The 19145-nt window shown below is 36.4% G+C and overlaps 4 protein-coding genes and 1 non-coding gene across 10 annotated transcripts; 2 read left to right on the top strand and 3 right to left on the bottom strand.

The window, feature by feature from the left end:
* Positions 1 to 116: 116 nt before the first annotated feature.
* On the bottom strand, positions 117 to 2238 carry LOC102624839 (cyclic pyranopterin monophosphate synthase, mitochondrial). 6 transcript variants are annotated; one of them, XM_025092583.2, is made up of 4 exons: positions 2099 to 2173; positions 1922 to 1986; positions 1324 to 1433; positions 117 to 925 (listed from the first exon to the last, which is right to left on the bottom strand). In XM_025092583.2, exons 3-4 carry the CDS (start codon positions 1423 to 1425, stop codon positions 332 to 334), a joined length of 696 nt encoding a protein of 231 aa, XP_024948351.2. In that variant the 5' UTR covers positions 1426 to 1433; positions 1922 to 1986; positions 2099 to 2173; the 3' UTR covers positions 117 to 331. The 6 variants fall into 6 exon arrangements, with proteins under 6 accessions (XP_024948351.2, XP_052294695.1, XP_006491290.2 ...); XM_052438735.1 differs by lacking the exons at positions 1922 to 1986; positions 2099 to 2173 and adding exons at positions 1583 to 1617; positions 1746 to 1915; XM_006491227.4 differs by lacking the exon at positions 1922 to 1986 and having other exon boundaries at positions 2099 to 2238.
* A 922-nt stretch (positions 2239 to 3160) lies between these two features.
* Positions 3161 to 5336, bottom strand: LOC127901300 (cytochrome P450 703A2). Its single transcript, XM_052438319.1, has 2 exons — positions 4292 to 5336; positions 3161 to 4056 (listed from the first exon to the last, which is right to left on the bottom strand). The coding sequence occupies exons 1-2, from the start codon at positions 5216 to 5218 to the stop codon at positions 3418 to 3420; spliced, it is 1566 nt and encodes a 521-aa protein (XP_052294279.1). The 5' UTR covers positions 5219 to 5336; the 3' UTR covers positions 3161 to 3417.
* A 338-nt stretch (positions 5337 to 5674) lies between these two features.
* TRNAQ-CUG (transfer RNA glutamine (anticodon CUG)) lies at positions 5675 to 5746 on the top strand. The gene has a single exon. It is a non-coding gene; the product is annotated as a tRNA-Gln (tRNA).
* Positions 5747 to 5786: 40 nt separating this feature from the next.
* On the top strand, positions 5787 to 8461 carry LOC102626154 (hypothetical protein). Its single transcript, XM_006491229.4, has 4 exons — positions 5787 to 6245; positions 6359 to 6464; positions 6895 to 6985; positions 7208 to 8461. The coding sequence occupies exons 1-4, from the start codon at positions 5955 to 5957 to the stop codon at positions 8070 to 8072; spliced, it is 1353 nt and encodes a 450-aa protein (XP_006491292.2). The 5' UTR covers positions 5787 to 5954; the 3' UTR covers positions 8073 to 8461.
* A 3253-nt stretch (positions 8462 to 11714) lies between these two features.
* LOC102626453 (transcription factor MTB1) lies at positions 11715 to 14489 on the bottom strand. The gene has a single exon (XM_006491230.4). It carries the CDS (start codon positions 13847 to 13849, stop codon positions 12008 to 12010), a length of 1842 nt encoding a protein of 613 aa, XP_006491293.2. The 5' UTR covers positions 13850 to 14489; the 3' UTR covers positions 11715 to 12007.
* Positions 14490 to 19145: the final 4656 nt, after the last annotated feature.

The following is a 19145-nucleotide window of genomic DNA, read 5'->3' as shown; positions in this document are numbered from 1 at the left end:
CCCAGCTAAAATAAATCATTTACTTATGCCTTGTGTAGGCAACACATGTATAAAAGAGAAGCAAGTGGGAAAAACCTATCTTGAAGCATGGATCAGATCAGTTTAAGATACATAAATGAGAGGATGGCAATCCATTAATTTTCATATTTGCTTCAGGTGAAGAAACTAAATTGACCGTAACAAATATTCACTTCAAGCATGAATTCTGCCATGAAAGTTCATTAAAAATAAACCATGTTACTTCTGATTCTGAAGCCTAGAAGCTCATATAAGTATGGGCATCCATGATTTTTGACAGTATTAACATTGAATTCTTCCACCAAACATATCATTACTTCTCCCTGCACCAATCCCCACTTTTACCACCAGTTTTTCTATCAAGCCTTACATCTGTAATCTGAATATCCTTTGAAGCAGCCTTGCACATATCATAGACTGTTAGACCGGCAACAGTTACAGCCGTCATAGCTTCCATTTCAACCCCAGTTTTCCCTGATGACACTGCTTCCCCTTCAATGTCTACACTAAAATCCTTAGAGTTCAGCATAAGATCAACGCGAACATGAGTTAAGGTGATATTGTGACATAGTGGGATGAGACTGCTGGTATGCTTTGCTCCACTAATGCCTGCTATTTTTGCTACACTAAGGACATCCCCCTTGGCCAATTGGTTTGCTAAGACCAGATCAAACACCTTTTTGCCCAGAATTACCTTGCAATTAGCAATGGCAGTTCTTTGACTATTTTCTTTTGGAGAGACATCCACCATTTGTGCTTCTCCTGTCCGGCCAATGTGGGTCAGGCCAGGTGTGCTATCACAAATCTTTTGAGATGTCAACTGAGCTTCTTGAGCCATGAAATCATTACTTACAGAACCAGAAAACCCATTTGAAGTAGGAGGTTCACCAAAGATTGATTCCATCTCCTGAGGCCCCGGTTATCATATAAATTCAAAGAGTCTTGACATTAGAATCTACCTCAGAAATTGAACGAGATACATAAAAGAAAATAATAACTTGAAGAATCTTGACACATGACAGTTGGAACTCAAGTTGGGACAAAGCTGCTGGGATCCCCAACATTATTGTTATCTTAAATGGATCTAACTAACTAATTTTCAAATTGAGTTCTCGGATCCTATATTTCAATCATTCATTCAAATCAATCACAAGGGAACTCTTCAAGATTCATTATGCTTTTTATTCAGCGACAAAGTTGCTGGCGCGATGTGTGCACGTGATGACCTTTATCAAATTATATATCAACAACTACGAGAATAAACTTTGTGAATCAACTTCGATAAAATATACAACAGTGCCTTACCTTGTTGAGATCCACAATTGCACTTGCAAAATCATGGTTACTGTTACTACTAAAGAACCTTCTTGAGTGAGGAAATGCAGCTGCAAGTCGACGAAGAATCATGATGGCAACTGCAAGCAATTTGAGAAAAACATCATTACTCTCGAAGAAAGTTCTGTTATCAACTGCGAACTTTGAAGAAAGAAAGAGATGAATCGCTGCTGTATTAATTAGATTTTCATTTTAAACTCTGCTTTCATTTAGGCGTTTTCGCGAACACCTTAAGGTCATTGAGTCAGAAACGAGGAGCTCAACCTACGAAATTACAAGAACAGCGAGAAAGCAAAAAACAACGTTATTCGATTGCGATTATAAAAAATGTTTTACGATAAAAGAAACGATCAATGAGGCTGAAGGTTGATGAAGGCTTGAGACTCGAGGACCTGTGTAAATTGTAATTCCTCCACCATCACCAAACAAAGCAACTAAGAGGAGAATTAAGCAACTATATTATAATCAGTAGTACGACGCCGTTTCATAGACAGGAAATACTTTTCGTACGACAGAACCATGAGAATTTAGGAAGAAGCATCCAAACAAAAGAGAGATTTTATCTCACACTTCCACCACCATCAGCCAGCAGCCTAATGTTTCTTTCAAGTCCTTTCTTGTTTTGCTGTTATGCTGCTAACCATGCCCGCCCCGGTGCAAGAAAATTATAATTACAATGTGATATTCTAAAAGATTTTTTTTTAATTAAAAAAAAAAAAAGAGTGAGAGAGGGGGAGAAGCATACCTCTGTGCTTCTATTAATTTTTATTCATATAATCAAAGTTAGAGCATGGTTGAGATTGTTTTAAATTATCAGATAATAAAAAATTTAATTCTCAAATAATCTCTTTTTGTACTAAATGTTGAAAGTTAATTGGAGTTGCTTTTAGAAATTAGGCTTTTTAACAATTTGATTTTTGTAATGCATAATCCCAATATTATCCTCAACTTAATAATATATTTTCAAATATACCCCTGGACTGAAATAAGGAAATTTAGTAATATTTTGATTTTTGAATTTAACCAGAATATAAAAAAAAAGAAAAGAAAATTATCGTCGGAAACCGGCACTGTCTCCGGCGCAATGACAACAACCGATGAACTGTTCTTATTGCGACACACCCCAAATGATCAAACTCCAAATGTTTCGCCCAGCAAAATGATGATTTTACGAGGGGCAAATGGGAAGTAGTGGCTACGCATGCGCCTCCAAAGTTTGGTGGCCGCCAAAACGCCGGCGAAGCAAACTGGGATGCAGCAATACATTCTTATGATAGATTGGCCAACGATGACCAATGCTCCTGTAATTGTGCACCGTGCCAGCTGCTGTTTGACGATTGAATGACAGTTTCACGTACTCTTCAAGAGACTTGTGCTCCTCTATCACCCATCCAATGCCGATGAAATGAACCCCGTTGGGTAGATCATTAAATTTCCAATCCGATGATATACTTGCGTGATCACTGGCAAGAGCACTGATTACGACAACAGAACAATGACTTTCTACTTTTATCTGTTAAACAAAATCTTAACAATTTTAATTGGTATTTAATGCTAATGATTTATGGAACATACAAATAGAAAGTTGAAAAAAATAAAATAAAACTATTCCTTTATTGAATAATTGGCTTTAAAATGAATTCTAATTATTTTTAGTGTAACAAAATAATAACATTAGTCCATTTTAATAATTTCTATGTAAATGTTTACTTTTATGCTGATTTTACTAAACCCGACCCCATTCCCGTTTAGATTATATGGGTTTGCATTAAATTTTTACTTATGCAATGTGTATGGAAACCGAACGTGAGATTATAATATATATATATATATATATATTACACATGGTTCTAATACATTATTCTGAGTTGTCTGGCAAACACACCCTTTAACTCACTTGCGCGAAAAGCTCTCCTGAGTCCTGATTTGTTTAAATTTCGAGGGAAATAACGATGCAATCTAACTACAAGTCAAAAGTGAGCTTCAGTGACCTAAAAAAACAAAAGAAGTGAAATCGCCTCCAATCTGGTTTTTAAGTCTAGTGTTATTTATTTGGAGGACCAATCAGTGGTACATGTGATCTGCCAAACGCGGCCTTGGAAGGGCCAATAATGGCTGGGCTTTTGGCATGGTCATCCCATAAACCTCACTTGTATCAATATCTTCAGGCCTCAAACCCTCCGGGGGTGTCCAATCAAAACAGTGAAAAAGCCGAGCCAAAGCCATTAGCACCAAAGTAATCCCAAGCGGCGCGCCCGGACACTTTCTCTTACCAGCACTAAATGGCAGTATCTTGAAATCGGCTCCATGGCTTATCTCGACTCGGCTCCCGTCAGCCAACCAGTGCCTCTCGGGCCGAAACTGTTCAATGTCGTTCCATATCCTGGTGTTTCGACCCAGCCCGTGTGTATTGATGAAGACACGTGTCTTAGCTGGAATGTGATAGCCGTTAATTGTTGTGGCGCGTAAAGATTCGTGGAGGATGAGAAAGGGACCGGCAGGGTGCATGCGGAATGTTTCACGTACTACACATCGTAGGTAATTAAGGTGGGGCAAGTCTTGTTCATTGACCATTCGATTTGGACCTACAACAGAATCAAGCTCTTCCTGAATCTTGCGAAGAATACGTGGGTGCTTGATCACTTCTGCCATTGCCCACTCATTCGTCACAGCTGAAGTGTCAGTTGCGGCCGCTATCATATCCTAAAAACGCCACACAATTACACATATAATTCAAAATATATATATCTGCCAACATACACTATGGGTGTTAAAATTTATTAGTAGGAGATATTTTATCGGTCTCACAATTCTACTATTAAATTCTCGACATGGATCTTATTGCACACTATAAGTAATAGTGCGCATAAAATCATGACTATATATATATAAGCCACTCAATTATATACATTATTAGAAGTTGTAAGAAATAAATGACCTGAATTAGAGCTTTAATTTCGACATCATCCATGTGCTCTTTTCCATTTTCACCGGGCAAAGACAACAAAACGTCCACAAAATCCATCGCTTCACCATCTTCTTCATTAACTGAATTTCTCTTGTCCTTTCTCGCCTTTCTATGTTCTTCAATAATCTTGGTGTGAAAATCATCCACTCTCTTTTCAACTTCCCGCATTTTCTTTTCACATCCATGAGGATCAACCCACCTCCAAATTGGCAAATAATCACCCAAATAAATCACTCCCAAAAGCCTAAACAACTCGTGAGTTATGTGCATGAACTCCATGGCTTCTTCTGGGCCGGCAGATCCGCCTCCAAAATATTGCTTCCCTAGTAGCATTCTGGTCACATTATTCATAGAAAATGCACCCAACACGTCCCTCAAATTCACGGGCTTCCCACTCTGGGCCCGGCCCCAAACATCTTGAACAAGATGTTTGGCTTCATCGGCCCGGTGTGTCACAAACGACTCCAGTCTCTTGGTTGTTAAGAGGTTCTCCATGCAAATTCTTCGCATCCTCTTCCAATGCGGGCCTAACGGGGCCAAGGCCACATCTCCGCAGCCGTAGGCGAGATGGACGGCCGCAAGTGTCCGTGGCCGGGAAGCAAACACTTCATCTTGCCGGAGAAGTATTTCACGTATGATGTCGGGGTCGTTAGTGGTGATGGCATCGACGCTACCTAGACGAAGGTAGACCAATGGACCATATTTGTCACACAATGAAGCTAAATCTCTGTGTGGCAGTTGGCTCAACTGGAGAAGGTTGCCAACGATGGGCAATTTTGGTGGGCCTGGAGGAAGCCTTTTCGTCTGGTGAAAGAACTTCTGGTTTTGGAAACGGCGTATAATGTCGGCGATGATAGATGAAAATAGAAGAATTAATGCAAATGTAGCGAAGTCCATGACTACTACCGATTTATTGAGCTAATAAAAACTAGATATTTTTGTCTAGTTCATTCATCTATTGGCAAAATGTGTTTCAGTCAGAAGCCTAACATGATGTCACAATTTTCATCTCAAATATTTGCTCCTGTGTGTGTGTGTGTTTGTGTGAGTGTCTGTATATATATAGATTATTAACATCCACAATCTTTAAATGCAGTGTTTTATCCATAGATAATGGTTGATTAAAGAAAAGAAGAAAAGTAAAAAATCGATTCAAATTTTATTGGTTGGTAGAACATGCAATGAGTGGTGATACTTAATGGTCTCCAACTTCAAAGAAATGGCGTTTGCATGTTTATGCCCACCCCTAGTTCAAAGTACATGATACCCCCGCGACCCCGCCCGCTTGAAATGCAATCCTAACCCGGCCAAGAAAGAAGTTGATAAAAACATTTTAAAGCCTAACCAACAATCGGTTCCATGGTCTAGTGGTTAGGACATTGGACTCTGAATCCAGTAACCCGAGTTCAAATCTCGGTGGAACCTTATTATTTTGCTTTTAGATGTTAATTACTCTCAAAAGTCAAGACATTAATTGCATGGGGGTGATAAACCAGCCTAGCAAGTAAAATTGGGGGGGATTCAAACCCCAGGCCTAGCTTTAATATTTTGCTTTTAGCTGCTAATTGCTTTCAAAACATTAATTACAACTAGGAATTCTATTACTTTAGCTATTCGTTTCGCTTGCTGGAAGATGGAAACAGTAAATGAAGGAAGAATCCGACAAACAGTGATGGAAGTACTGAAAAATTCCGACATGGAGGAGATGACTGAGTTCAAAGTCCGTGTTGAGGCCTCTGAGCGACTGGGAATAGACCTCTCTGACGCCAATCACAAGAGGTTTATCAGAGGAGTTGTTGAGTCGTTTTTGCTCTCCACCACCGAAAGCACAGACAATCGTATAGAACCGGATTTGGAAGTTGAAGAGCAACGAGCCCAGATCGGGAAACGCATTAACGATGACGGCGATTCGATTATTTGCAAGGTAAACAAAACATATATAAAATTAAAATATTTGACATATTTTATAATTTTTTTGGGTTCTTTTTCCCCCTTTATATATATTAGAGATATGCTGTTCTTTTAAATTTTCTTTAGCTCTCAAACAAGAGGACCGTTGCAATTCAAGAATTCAAAGGGAGAGCTTTTGTATCAATTAGGGAATATTTTCGAAGAGACGGAAAGCTGGTTCCTACAGCTAAAGGTGAACTATACATTTCCTGTTATATTTAATTGCAACAACTCTGCGACATTGAGAAATAATTTATTGATGCATTTATATTTAAAGTGTGCGCTTATGAGTTTGTCATGTAGGTGCCTTAACAATCTCCGTACCACTAGTACTCAGTATTCCAAGAATTACCCGTCACCTGTTATGAATGAGAAATTTTGTTAGCTTGTATTTAACCTTGCACTCACAGGCTTGGAACCCTTGCTACAATGATACTTTTCAAGTTTTGAGGCCTTCCGTATGCTGTCTATACAGTACATTTCTTCGACAATTTACGTTCTTTTATAATATTAATTTTGTCATAAACTTTGAAGTTATTGGGGCCTATCATCAACTATCCTTTTTTTTTTTTAATCACACTAACGTTTTACTTCTAAAAGCATTTTTCCTCCCTCTACATTAGGAATTGCGTTGACTAGTGAACAATGGAGAGCCTTCAGTAAAAGTCTCCCTGCAATAGATGAAGCTGTTGTGAAGATGCAATCTAAGTTAAGGTGAGAGATACTGCATTGATGTTTGAAGTCATTTTTTGATATCAAGTATGCGGGTTTTCTTGGCTTTAAAATGGAAATAAACATTCAAGTGGACACAATGATGTTCTAGTATGTACTTGAGCATGTCCTCATTTTAAAGGCTTTTTTTTTATAATCACTTTCTGCCTATAAAGCAGGTAACAAAATGATTCTGACTTCAACCATGTAATCGATATACTGTAGATCTGAATCCAGTGGTGAACAAAACAAAGATGTGGCAAATTCAGTGACTTCACCTCTTGAACTTTTTCCCACTGAGCTCCACCGTTTCAATGGGAAGAATTACCGGGTCTGGGCGCAACAGATAGAACTTCTTTTAAAGCAATTAAAGGTTGCATATGTCCTCACTGACCCATGCCCTATTGTTACTCTATGCCCTCAAGCTAGCTCTGAAGAAGTAACAAGAGTCAAGGCTGCTGAAAGAAAGTGGTTGAATGACAACAACATATGTCGCCACCACATTTTAAACTTTCTATCTGATCACCTTTATTATCAGTACTCAAAAAGAACCAGTAGTGCCAAAGAACTATGGGAAGAGCTGAAATTAGTTTACCTTGATGAGGAATTTGGAACAAAGAGATCTCAAGTTAAGAAGTACATTGAATTTCAGATGTTTGATGAGAAATCAGTCTTTGAGCAAGCTCTAGAACTGAATAAGATTGCTGATTCCATTGTTGCTGCTGGCATGATGATTTATGAGAATTTTCATGTTAGCGTCATCCTTTCCAAGCTTCCCCTGTCTTGGAAGGACTTCTGCATTAAGTTGATGCGAATGGAATACCTTACTTTCACAATGTTGATGGATCATATAAAGGCAGAGGAAGAATCTCGTAGCCATAACAAGCAAGAAGAGCCTTCCAAGTTTGTAGAGTTATCTCCAGCTGTAAATTTTGGTCCAAGGATGAGAGAGATGAGCAAGAAGAGGCGAGAATCAGAGATGGATAGCAAGACTGTAGTCTGCTACAATTGTCGGAAGAAGGGGCATGTGGCCAAACATTGTCACAATAAGAGGCTACACCAGGAAATTAACGACAACTGCCCCTGCTGATACAAAGGTTAACAAGTTTGATAAGAGTAGGAGAATAGCTGATTTCCACTAACAGGTTAAAACCAACTCAGTGTAGCTGTTTGATTTCATTTAGAGTTGGGAGTACAAAGCTTTGCAGGATAATTTTCCACAGGAAGATTGCTGGACTGCTGAGCCCTAGTTTTCAGTAAGTGTTCATCTTATGTAAATCCTGCAATGCTGCTTGTAAAATTTTCACCCAAGAACATGAATAGACTGTATAGCAGATTCCACTGCAATGGCCAAACCTATTTGTCTTGACAAGCTATCAGCCTTGGATGGTCTTTGTCAATTGTATTCGGCTTGGGTTTGCATACTTTTGTTCTTTATCCAAGCTTTGATCATTCTTGCTAAGGATCTTGGTTTCTTGACTTTGTTCCCTGGCTGGCCTAACGTAGTCTTTTTTGTAAATTTTCATGATTTTTTTTTTTTTTTTTTTGCCTGTTGATACCCTCGCTCGTCCTCAACTAGTCTGGCTAGAATTGAGTTCAATGAATATTTGATTAAGATGCAATGATGTAACCTTAATGATCATTTGTATCCGATTAATGGAATTAAGCCAAAGTCCGATCATTACCACCGACACTTTATTGTTGTTGTTGTTATTGTAAATATTCAAACCAGAGTTACAAAACAACATGATTAGTTATAATTAAAGAAAGAAAACAGTTCCATGAAGTCCACGCTCTGTTTCTGCCTTCTGTATGTCAAGTGCCGAACGGTCCCAAGATGTGTTCGGCAATCTGTGAGTTTTTTCTGGACATTCATTTTTCGTTTGTTTCTTAATTCAGTTATTAAAATAATATTTAATAGTCAAATTCTCCGTGGCTTGTGTACAGGTAAATCAAGTTATCATTTACAGAAAGAGCTCTCTCGCTTTTTCTCTTCAGTGGGAGATTAATGGAGAGGTCAATTCAAAGCTGAAACTGAAGTTGGAGTAAAAATTGAAAAATCCAGAAACAGTTGCAGCCTAAACATTTAATATTACCTATCATGGTGAGGAACCTGGTGTTGGAATTATTCCTACACAAACAAACTGATTTTCACATTAGAAATTAAATCTGTTTTGCCACAATGAAATGTGCTCCCCGAACGTTTCCTTTGTGAATCTTGTTCCTCATAAAAAAGAAGATAATCAAATTCTTCAATATTCTCGACATTAACAATATTTAGTATAAACTAAAATACTGGTAGCTCGCTCTAACTTGAGCTGCCAAAATGGATCATTGGGTCATGTTCATGTCGCGCTAGCTTTGTATCGTGTCAAATTTATATCAATCCAAACGATTTAGTAATCGTGTCCAAATATTGGGACTCTAACCTAATACGGAAAATAAGTGAATTATCTAATAACCCGCTTAATATTTATACACATCTATCAAAATTTACATATTTATATTATTGAAGTTCTAAATCTAAATAAAAATTTAAAAATGGAACACTGCGTATATATTCATCCTCAAAAAAAATAAAAACAAAAAGAGAGAATTATGTACAATTTTTTTAATTTTAATAAAAAAAATCTCTAAATTAATTTAGAATAGAAAATATAAACATGTTATTGATAATAATCGGATAAATGGAATAAGAACTTTAACCTTAACCTAACATGAAAAAACTTGTTGATTCAGACCCGATCCATTTAATAATTATATTTTATTCGTATTGCGTTCATGTTAGGCAATCGGGCCATGTTAAATTTTCTTATCTCTAACAATGATCAATGCTATAAATAAATTATATATTTTCAAGTGTGAATCATGAAATTTGAAATTCATAATATAATCATGAAATTTGAAATTCATAATATCTTATTTGTCAAGATGACACCAAACTGGTACAGGCGTTCACACAACTAAATTAAAGGTTTGACGTGGATAGAGATAGAATTGTATTTATACTAAAAGTCGTAGGCGCCAAATTAAACAATCACATGGCACGCTCTTGCGCCTCTTTGTGCTCGTTCTCACTTCTCACATTGGTAATCCTCATGAAACTCAATGTGGGTCTCAGGGAAAGAGAGAAATTTCAACAAGATAAATGAAGAGAAAATAAAAATAAGGGGGACCCAGATGTGATTTAATGGGTCGGTGGACATTAGATGAAAGTATATGGAATTTTGTGAGCCATGTTTTGGCCGCATGTTTTCATCAGCCTTTGTCCATTTTCCATGCTGTGACTGTGGGTTATAAACAAGTAGTTTGTGGTTATAATTGAATAACTGAGGATAAAGATTCATCCTAAAACTGTGGTATGGGAAGGAAAGAAATAATCATGCAATGACTTTTGAGTGGCATGGCAGCGGGCACGGGCTTCTTGGGTTTTGGTTTGGTTACCAATCAACATGGCGTTCCCATTTAGGTGTAGTTCTTCAAAGTTTTGACTTGAGAGCTTTTCTGGAAGACTGCACATGTACCACATGACATTTTGTCAATGCTAGTTCATTGGTTAAATATCTTCACGGGCGCAACGCGGAGATCAATGGACCACACCATAATTTTTGTGTTCGTTAGTGTTTTCAATTTTGTTTATGCAAATCAATAATCATTGATTGCTATACAAGCTATTCCGGACACATTTGGTTTTCCCCTCTGATTTTCTCATTCGTTTACCTTTTACTTTCAATCTTTTTTTCTGCCGAGATTGGAGTGGAGATACCTCAAATCCTCTTTATAGAAAGGAGAAATTTAAAGGGATGGCTTAGATTTTAACAACAAAATGGTTCCCTTCGCATTTCCATGTGCATCTAAATTCTCAAGGCGTTTTCCGTTGGTTACTGAGACAGAAAAAGCTAAAGAACTTGATTTGAGAATCTTACTCTATTATTGCTTGCTTGCTTGCTTGTTTGTTTGTTTGTTTGTTTGCCAGAAACTTTTATACATTTTTATCCAACGGGGGTTTTCGATCTCTTGAGAATCAAATAAAGATCCAGCAATTCCTCACAACCAAATAGAATATTCGACCCCGAAGCACAATCAATGACCCATTTTCATGCATGAATTAGCTCCATTATTGAGGTCAAATGATCAAATGAAGCACCTCCATCCCTTTCCATTAGGAAAGATTTGTGTTACCAACATTTCAGAAGAGAAATCATTGGTAAGTGTGCCAAACAGTCCCAAGTTTATGTCTAATGACGTCTTACACAAACCAAAAAAAAAAAAAATCATGGGACGCGCATCATTGGAAAGTACAGTTCAAGAGATGCGCTATATCTAAAACTTTCTCACCATTTTTTGCCTCCCTCCAATTGCTTTCTCCTGTTGATTCCAACTGTTGATACATTTCTGGAAACTTAACAAATAAATCATGAAGCTGATGATCCGAAATTTGGAACAAGCCAGCAACCAATTACCCATTTAGTGGGTGAGTCAATCAATAGGGAATAGATAGAAAAGATTTTTAAGGCAAACGCAATAACTGTATATTTCCAAAGGTATCAATTATTTTATCATCTTCAATCTGACAATTACTGAAGCAAACTAGTGAAAAATCCTAAAGCACTTTATCCTTAGATGAAAAACAGAACTCAAATTACATCAAATTCATCAATGAATTACCGATAATGCACATTAATTGGCAAAGAACAAAATACAGGAGCAATATGCATTAAAAAAAAAACAATAATAGTAATATCAGTTTCTTAATAACCAACGATGATAGAGTTGGTTAAACTTACAAATTTAATTCATCTTGCAAAAAACTTCCTTATGACAAAATATGTATAATATAAACATTCACAGAAAAATTGCTGCCCTAAATGTCAATAAGTAGTTATTTTCTAATTCTAACTGGACCTGCTGTTTCCACTCAGAATCCTTTGCCGTATAACAAAACCGAAGAAGAAACTTTTGAATTGTTCTTCTCTACATTTTATGCTATCACTAAGTTAAATGCCATTCTTACTGCTACTGCCGCTACCCAACTGATGATAATGGCTGTATTGAGCTTGATTCGCAGGAAAATGCTGCAATCAACTTCTCTTTTGTCAACTGCTCCGATCCCTGAGATTTGATTACAAATGTGTGAAATACCATATCATTTCCAGTAGAAAGTTTTGACTCCACAACTGTGATTTGTGCGTCTTTAAAAGCTTGGATGACTCTTGATGCAGGATGTGAATCAAGAGGACAGCTCACTCTTACAACCACCTCATCATGGGCAGCTTGAATATCAACATCAGGGGCTCGGTTCTGACTTTCCACATTAGGATTCGACTCAAAGGCAGACAAGTCTCTGGAGTTGCCACTTAGGTTCTCCCTCTCTGCTTCCATGACCTTTAGCTTTGCTTGAAGCTCATTGATGTAAGCAATGGCATCTCCCAGCAACGATGCTTTATCCATCTTGGATATGTTAGGTACCACAGCTCGTAATGCATAGAACCGTTGGTTTAGCTTCTCACGCCGTTGCCTCTCCGCCTCCACGTGGTTGAGAGGCTCTTCTCTTCCATTTGCGGGCTTTCTACCTCTTTTCCGAGGCCTTCTCTCCTCAACTGTGCCTGTACGCTCATCCCTGCAAGAAGCTTCCACGTCAGAATGCTCAGAATCAGCATTCAGTGGTCTGGCGATCACATTAGGCCTCGAAGTAGCCCCAGAGAAATCAATCTGCATTTGCATTGGCTTTTGTGACTGATAGTGGTTAATCCGAAAATCTTCCCTAACCCCATTAACCAGCTCTTGCAAATTGTTAGTTTGCGAACCAAAGATTTCAGTTGCGATCCCTTGTTTCACTCCTTGAACATTTCCCCAACTAAAACCATGAACACCATTTCGAATACCCGGAAATGCAGTCCTATTTCCATTTGTGTAAGCTTCCCATGAAGGCCTTTCTTCCATCTTTCTAACAGCAAGTTTCTCCCTACTAAAATGGGTATGAACATGGCCCGAGTTGTTCAATTCCTGACCAAAAATCTTTGGAACTCCTTCAACTCTGTCCAAAATGCCCAAATTAGGAAACAGACCATTCTCATCTTTCTTCTCACTTGTAACTGGTAATGCAACAGCCATTGGCTTAACCCTGGCTAAAGAAGAGTTTGAAGAAAAGGTAGCCCTAATTGAGTGCACCAATTCCAAGCTTTCTGGTACTGATCTGACAGAGCCCAATTCAACAACCCCAGCATCAGTCGAGATCAAAACGATGGTCTGAATTCTGGCAGACTTTGCAAGAAAAGACCTCACGCAGTAATCAGAACTCAACTTCAAGGCATCCAATAACCACACATGCTTCCCAGAGGCAAAACACTTGCCTGGGCCACCTTCTCCACGAGGAAAGGAGAAATACATAGATGCCAAAAAGAACATCTCAGTATCAGTAACCCTATCCAATCCCAAAGCATAATTATCCTCATCTGATCCACCAAATAAAGTATGCAGTTTCTGCAAAACCCTTTTTCTCATCCTCTGTTGAGTTTCATCTTCAAGCCTGATATTAGGAATTCTCGTAGCTTCTGATTCTTCACCTTCTTTAGGCTCTCTACAAGACCCATCTCCCCATCCTAAAACCCAATCACCTGACTTAGACCGCGAAATTTGCCAAAAGATAGCATAATTCCAGCTAAAATTTGACGCGTTAGGCCTGTCCACGAGATCAGAAAGCTTATTTTGTAAATCTTCATCACTGCCAACAGCCATTAAAAGGTTCTCATTCGAAATTGAGCTCGTCAGTAAGTAATCAAAAGCTCTTGTTCCCAAAACAGCTGCTCCCATAGCCTTATCCTCATCATTCCACAAATTACCTCCCATATTAAACTCTATTTTCATATCTAAACCTTAAAAAAAAAAGGCCCCAAAACAATTTAATGCTAAACAATTTTCAAAAACCCAGATCAAATCTACTCTAAAACCCAACAAACCAATACCTATACACTGAAATTTGACACATTCAAATAAATAAGAAAACCCCACATGGCTATTGTTACATGAGAGGATATCCCTATGATTTCAGATCTCACAAGCTATATATAAGAGCTAAGTAATAAATAAAACCCAAATAAGGAAATACACTAAAATCAATCGAAAGAGTAAAAGCTTATACACACCGGTCAAGGGAAGCAATTTGGGATAGTGATAGACAGCAAAAGGCAGAGCTGAGCGGTGAGACTTGAGGAAGTTGTAAATTTTCCCGGAAAAAAATTAACAGTTCAATTTCGGAAACAAGTTTTCCCGGAGAACAAACACACAATCGGTTAAAGAATTTTTTTCCCAAATGAAGAAAAAGAAAAAGGTAACAGAAAGAGAGAGAAATAGAGGGGCGTGCCAGAGAGAAATGCAGGTGATTTCGTTTTGTTTTGTTTTGTTTTCGCTCGCTCTCTCTACATCACTGCATAATTGGACCGTGGTTAAGTAAGTAGACTAAAGAGTTAAAAAAGTAACCATGGTTAAGACATTTGAGTTAACTCAAACTCAATGGTTGGAGGTTGAGGTACCAGTCGGCAACGTTTTTGTTTTGGTTGATTTTCAAATGTTTTAATGACTTAAAAAAGAGGCTTTTTTCACACGCTTGAGAGTCCACTGTTCGTTACACTTGCCCATCATCTTTGATCGCTTATCATATTCATGGGACTTTTAAAAGCAACTGTTTTTTCCCATAAGAAATTTGATGATTTTAATGAAAAGTAAGACCATCATCAATTTGCGTGATTCTCATGTCTCACAGTGGCACGCATTAAGTTCGAATGCACGTAGTCCTTGTGACTCCACTTATTTTTATTTTATTTAATACGTTACATGTCTTTAATAGTTAATTAAAAGTGATTATAGATCTTTGATTATAACCAAAAATTAAAAATAACCCAAGAGTGTTAAATAGGCTGCACACTGCACACTGTGTTGGGGTATATGGTAAGGTGTTGTGCAGATGGCTATTTGAAATAGTAATAAATGTTATGTCCCGAAACTATTGGTGTCTATTACATGTCTTTAATAGTTAATTAAAAGTGATTATAGATCTTTGATTATAACCAAAAATTAAAAATAACCCAAGAGTGTTAAATAGGCTGCACACTGCACACTGTGTTGGGGTATATGGTAAGGTGTTGTGCAGATGGCTATTTGAAATAGTAATAAATGTTATGTCCCGAAACTAAACACAACTCCAATTTTTGCTTAAATCTAATATGCTCCTCCTGACATGTTTGATTTTTTATTTAGATTTTTTTAAAAAAATTAAAGTGCTGTAATTTTTAAGGTACAATTATTATAAAAAATATATAATTATAAAATATAAATTAATAATATGTAGTAAATATAAATTTTAAATAATAATTTTAATAAAATTATTAAAGATATAATAGATTTTTCACTATAAAAATTCATATCAATATAATTCTAGTGCTGTAACTTTTAAAATACAACTGACCAACCTCAATTCTAAACCCACTCTTAGAATCCTTTTTTCTTGGAAAGAATTACATTAAAAAAAATTTATGAGAGATGAAATACATGTTTGATGGAAATGTTTGATAGGGCATTGGATCCGTTTTTAATTTCAAATTATTTCTTAACATACAAGCCACCCAATAGCCTATTACATATTCCATCGTACCATGTATCGTGTGTTTTAGATTGTAAATTTAGTTGGTAAATTTGTGAGGTATGCGAAAAAAAAAAGGAAAAAGGGTAAAACGAGGGTTCAGTAGAGCAAGAATGGGTCCTACCCATAAGCCAAGCACGTTGGATTAATTAAAGGAAACACGATTACGCATTATTAACCATTCGATTTTGTTCCATCCGTTGATCATCATCATTTTTTTTTTTTTGAAATTTTTTATCATGAGATGTTGAAAGTTAAAAAAAAAAACAAAAAGAATTCCTACGACATTACAATTACTTTTGATAAGCTTGAGGTTAGAAAGCTAATCAAATATTATAATCCGAATAGTTATTATTATTATTACTTATTTTTGAGGAGCCATAATGCAATATAATAGAACAACGTGGTCCCCAGATTGAGTAGAATCTAAGGCAAACAAAAATCGAAAGTGATAACAAAAATTATATATTTATAAAATATAAAATGATAATTTAAAAAAAAAAAGTAAAATAAAATAATTTAACATCTTCCTCCCTCTGATTAATGATGTGGGTCCGAGCATTGACAAAACTAACCATGAGATTAACGGTTTAGATTGTAAAACAAATTATCAACGTGATGCAACGTGAAACATCCATAAATTAAATCTTTGAAAGTCCCAAACAGTAAATGGCGCGTGTAAGGCACCCTCCAATGGTCCCTGAAGTAGAACTTTTATTTAACATCAAAAACGCCTTACATGTGGTAATGCTGGCGTGAATACGACCGTCCAATGAGAATCATTACGCGATCCAGCTCTTGGACACGCGTTTTGGGCGGCTGTTTCACACCTCTGCAAATGATACACGTTTATTACAGTAATCGAGGCCACGTGTCCACCACAGTAAACTTTTAACACGTTTTCGCCATCCAAATCCAATCCATCCTCGATCAAATCGAACGACCGATAAACTTACTAAAATAAAATACAGTCATAAAAAAAAGTAAACACCACAATAAGACAACTGTTACATCTCGTGAAGAGCACGTGATAGTAACGTGAACCGAGGGTGAGTTATGAGAATTGAGAAGGACGTGATGAGCATTCAATAGTGAGCTTCGTAAAATTTGGGAGTAACGTGTTTGGTGTGTGCCCTGTATTTGATATTTCCACGTTAATTTTGCCTCAATGTATTACGTGGAAGCTGATGATTTGTTCTCCCACATTTTGTCCTTTTCCTCTTGAAATGCATAACATTTATGATGCGAGTAATTGAAATAAATTGTTTATTTCGGAGTATAAATCAAAATTAGAATAAGCAGTATTACTAGTGATGTAATTATGTTATTTTGGGATTCAAGCTACTAAATATTATCATTATTTATTATAATTATTATAATTATTATTATTATTCAAAATAATTATTGTTAATAACAATAATAATAAGATTATTATTATTGTTATTGTTGTTGGCGGCGGTGGTGTTGTTGTTGTTGTTGTTATTATTAACAACAAATTATTAAATTTAGATAGTATAAAATAGAAAATTTAAGGAATGAAAGTTTAATTCCCTATTCGTATGAAAATTACGTTAATCTTTCTTAATCCTAAAAACTTGTAGATTGTATATATTTCACTCACATTTTGGCACCTACGTTTTGACAAATAAACGCTATTCATTATTATGACGTCGGATTTTCGATTTCCTAATGTGAAATTAAAAGCACCATTATATCTCAGCATACACGAGTTCTGTGCTGCACCTGCAAACTGAAATTTTTGACAGCACAAGTGAAATGGTGTACATAAATTAGCGTAACATGCTGTCACTCACATGCTAGAAACCGTCCGTAGAACGTACCAGAGAGGCTTTCTGCGTGCTATTTGTGACATCAAAGTTCAATATATGAAAATAATCTGGACGGTTCACTGAGGAAGCACTGAGAGCAGATTATAAATTAAATAAGACCGGTTTTTATTTAAATAAAATGTGGAAAATTCAAGAATCTGATTTTTACCAGACCGTAGAAAAAAAAAAACACTCCTTTAATTAGTCGGGGGGAGTACACATTACAACACTTTTCGTTATGAGTTTCAAGCCTTTGTATTCATGACGGCATCAAAATTTATTTTTCTTTTGAAAACGAAAATATTGACAAAACTTAAGGGCAAGATTTGATCAGTGTGAGCAAAGAATAGATTATAGAGAGAAGTCCACAAATTCACGTGCTATTGTCTGGTCTCTGAGGCTTTACACGCGGGCGGCGTGATTCTGGTTGCGATTTGAGAATTGAAAACATGTTCCGTGTGGTGTCCGATAGTCCAACACGGTTTGCCACCGTCAACAAGATTCGAAGCGATTTTAATTCAAAGCAACCAGACACAGTCAAGTCGGTTCCCACAATGTCAAGTGATAAAATCTGTGACGTAATCAAGGAATCATTAAACAAATTGTGCTCCAATAATTAAATAAAATGATTTTAAATACTAATTCTGTTCGGTTTACTTGTCTCTACTCTCAACCCGCCGTTTGGTCTCTAAACTTCATGCATTAAAAAGAAGAGGGTGGTGTACGGACACCCCAGTGTTACAATTTATATTAGTTTTTTTTAATAAAAAAAAATTATGTACACACATTATTTAAACTTTGTACACTTTTTAAGAGCACTAAAAAAACATTATTTGAATTATTTCAGATTCCTATTGTTTGTGTTGTAGCATTCTTAAAGAAACGGGCTGTGGCATTCTTAAAGAAATGGGTTGGTTGGGAAGGCGTTCGCTATCCGTAAAATAACTTAATAATCGTTGATTATTAGTCAAAAAAATAACAATTGTTAGGGATTTTCTCTTATTTATTTATTTATTTTTCTAAGTTTTTTCTTCCATCCACAAACAACAACCTTTGCATCTGGTTGATCCATCTCTATCTACTATGCTATGTTTAGCATGTGTTTTTTTTTTTCTTTTTCCTTTAGTTCACATGTGTGCAAGAGTCAAGAGATGTCGTTTCGTTTTCAAAACATTTGTCGATTGTTCCAAAGACATAACTTTCGTCTCTCGGGATTTTATCTTATTTTCAGTGAGATTGTAGAAAATTAAAGTGTAAAAAAAAAAATTAATAATTATAAGCTTTAGCTGTAATAAGGGAGTTGTGATTAAAGTATTACGCCCGGCTCTATCTTTTGAGCCATTCAAAAGCCAGCAAATTCAAGAGACATACGACACATGTTACATTTTTAAGTCAACTCGATCTTATTGTCTATACCCTTTTAACTAATCTCTTGGTATTTCTCTTGTGGTATTAAAACATGATACACGTCAATCATAGAATAGAATTATGAGCTGCACTATAACAAAAAAAAAATGATATAATTGGTCCCAATAGCTCTCTAATTATAAATATACTCATTTGAATTCGTCTGCTGACGATTTTATCTGTGGCATGAAAGTGACTTTTAAACTTCACGAGGCTACTAGTGTGTATAAATAAGAATTTAGTATTAATAGAAATGCTCAATCATTAACTACAATAATTTATCTTTTCT

Source organism: Citrus sinensis, chromosome 3, assembly GCF_022201045.2.
Source record: "Citrus sinensis cultivar Valencia sweet orange chromosome 3, DVS_A1.0, whole genome shotgun sequence".
Classification (NCBI taxonomy): Eukaryota; Viridiplantae; Streptophyta; class Magnoliopsida; order Sapindales; family Rutaceae; genus Citrus; species Citrus sinensis.
The sequence above is the reverse complement of the archived record's forward strand: the minus strand, read 5'-3'. Positions and strand labels throughout refer to the sequence as shown.

Bases quoted from the DNA above. Each gene is read 5' to 3' on its own strand.
- LOC102626154 (XM_006491229.4), top strand. From the start codon at position 5,955: ATGGAAACAGTAAATGAAGGAAGAATCCGACAAACAGTGATGGAAGTA. The intron at 6,246-6,358 runs GTAAACAAAACA...AATTTTCTTTAG, and splicing joins GCGATTCGATTATTTGCAAG to CTCTCAAACAAGAGGACCGT. The intron at 6,465-6,894 runs GTGAACTATACA...CCTCTACATTAG, and splicing joins GCTGGTTCCTACAGCTAAAG to GAATTGCGTTGACTAGTGAA.
- LOC102626453 (XM_006491230.4), bottom strand. From the start codon at position 13,849: ATGAAAATAGAGTTTAATATGGGAGGTAATTTGTGGAATGATGAGGAT.
- LOC127901300 (XM_052438319.1), bottom strand. From the start codon at position 5,218: ATGGACTTCGCTACATTTGCATTAATTCTTCTATTTTCATCTATCATC. The intron at 4,057-4,291 runs GTCATTTATTTC...TGGCGTTTTTAG, and splicing joins AAATTAAAGCTCTAATTCAG to GATATGATAGCGGCCGCAAC.
- LOC102624839 (XM_006491227.4), bottom strand. From the start codon at position 1,425: ATGATTCTTCGTCGACTTGCAGCTGCATTTCCTCACTCAAGAAGGTTC. The intron at 926-1,323 runs GTAAGGCACTGT...CCGGGGCCTCAG, and splicing joins CAATTGTGGATCTCAACAAG to GAGATGGAATCAATCTTTGG.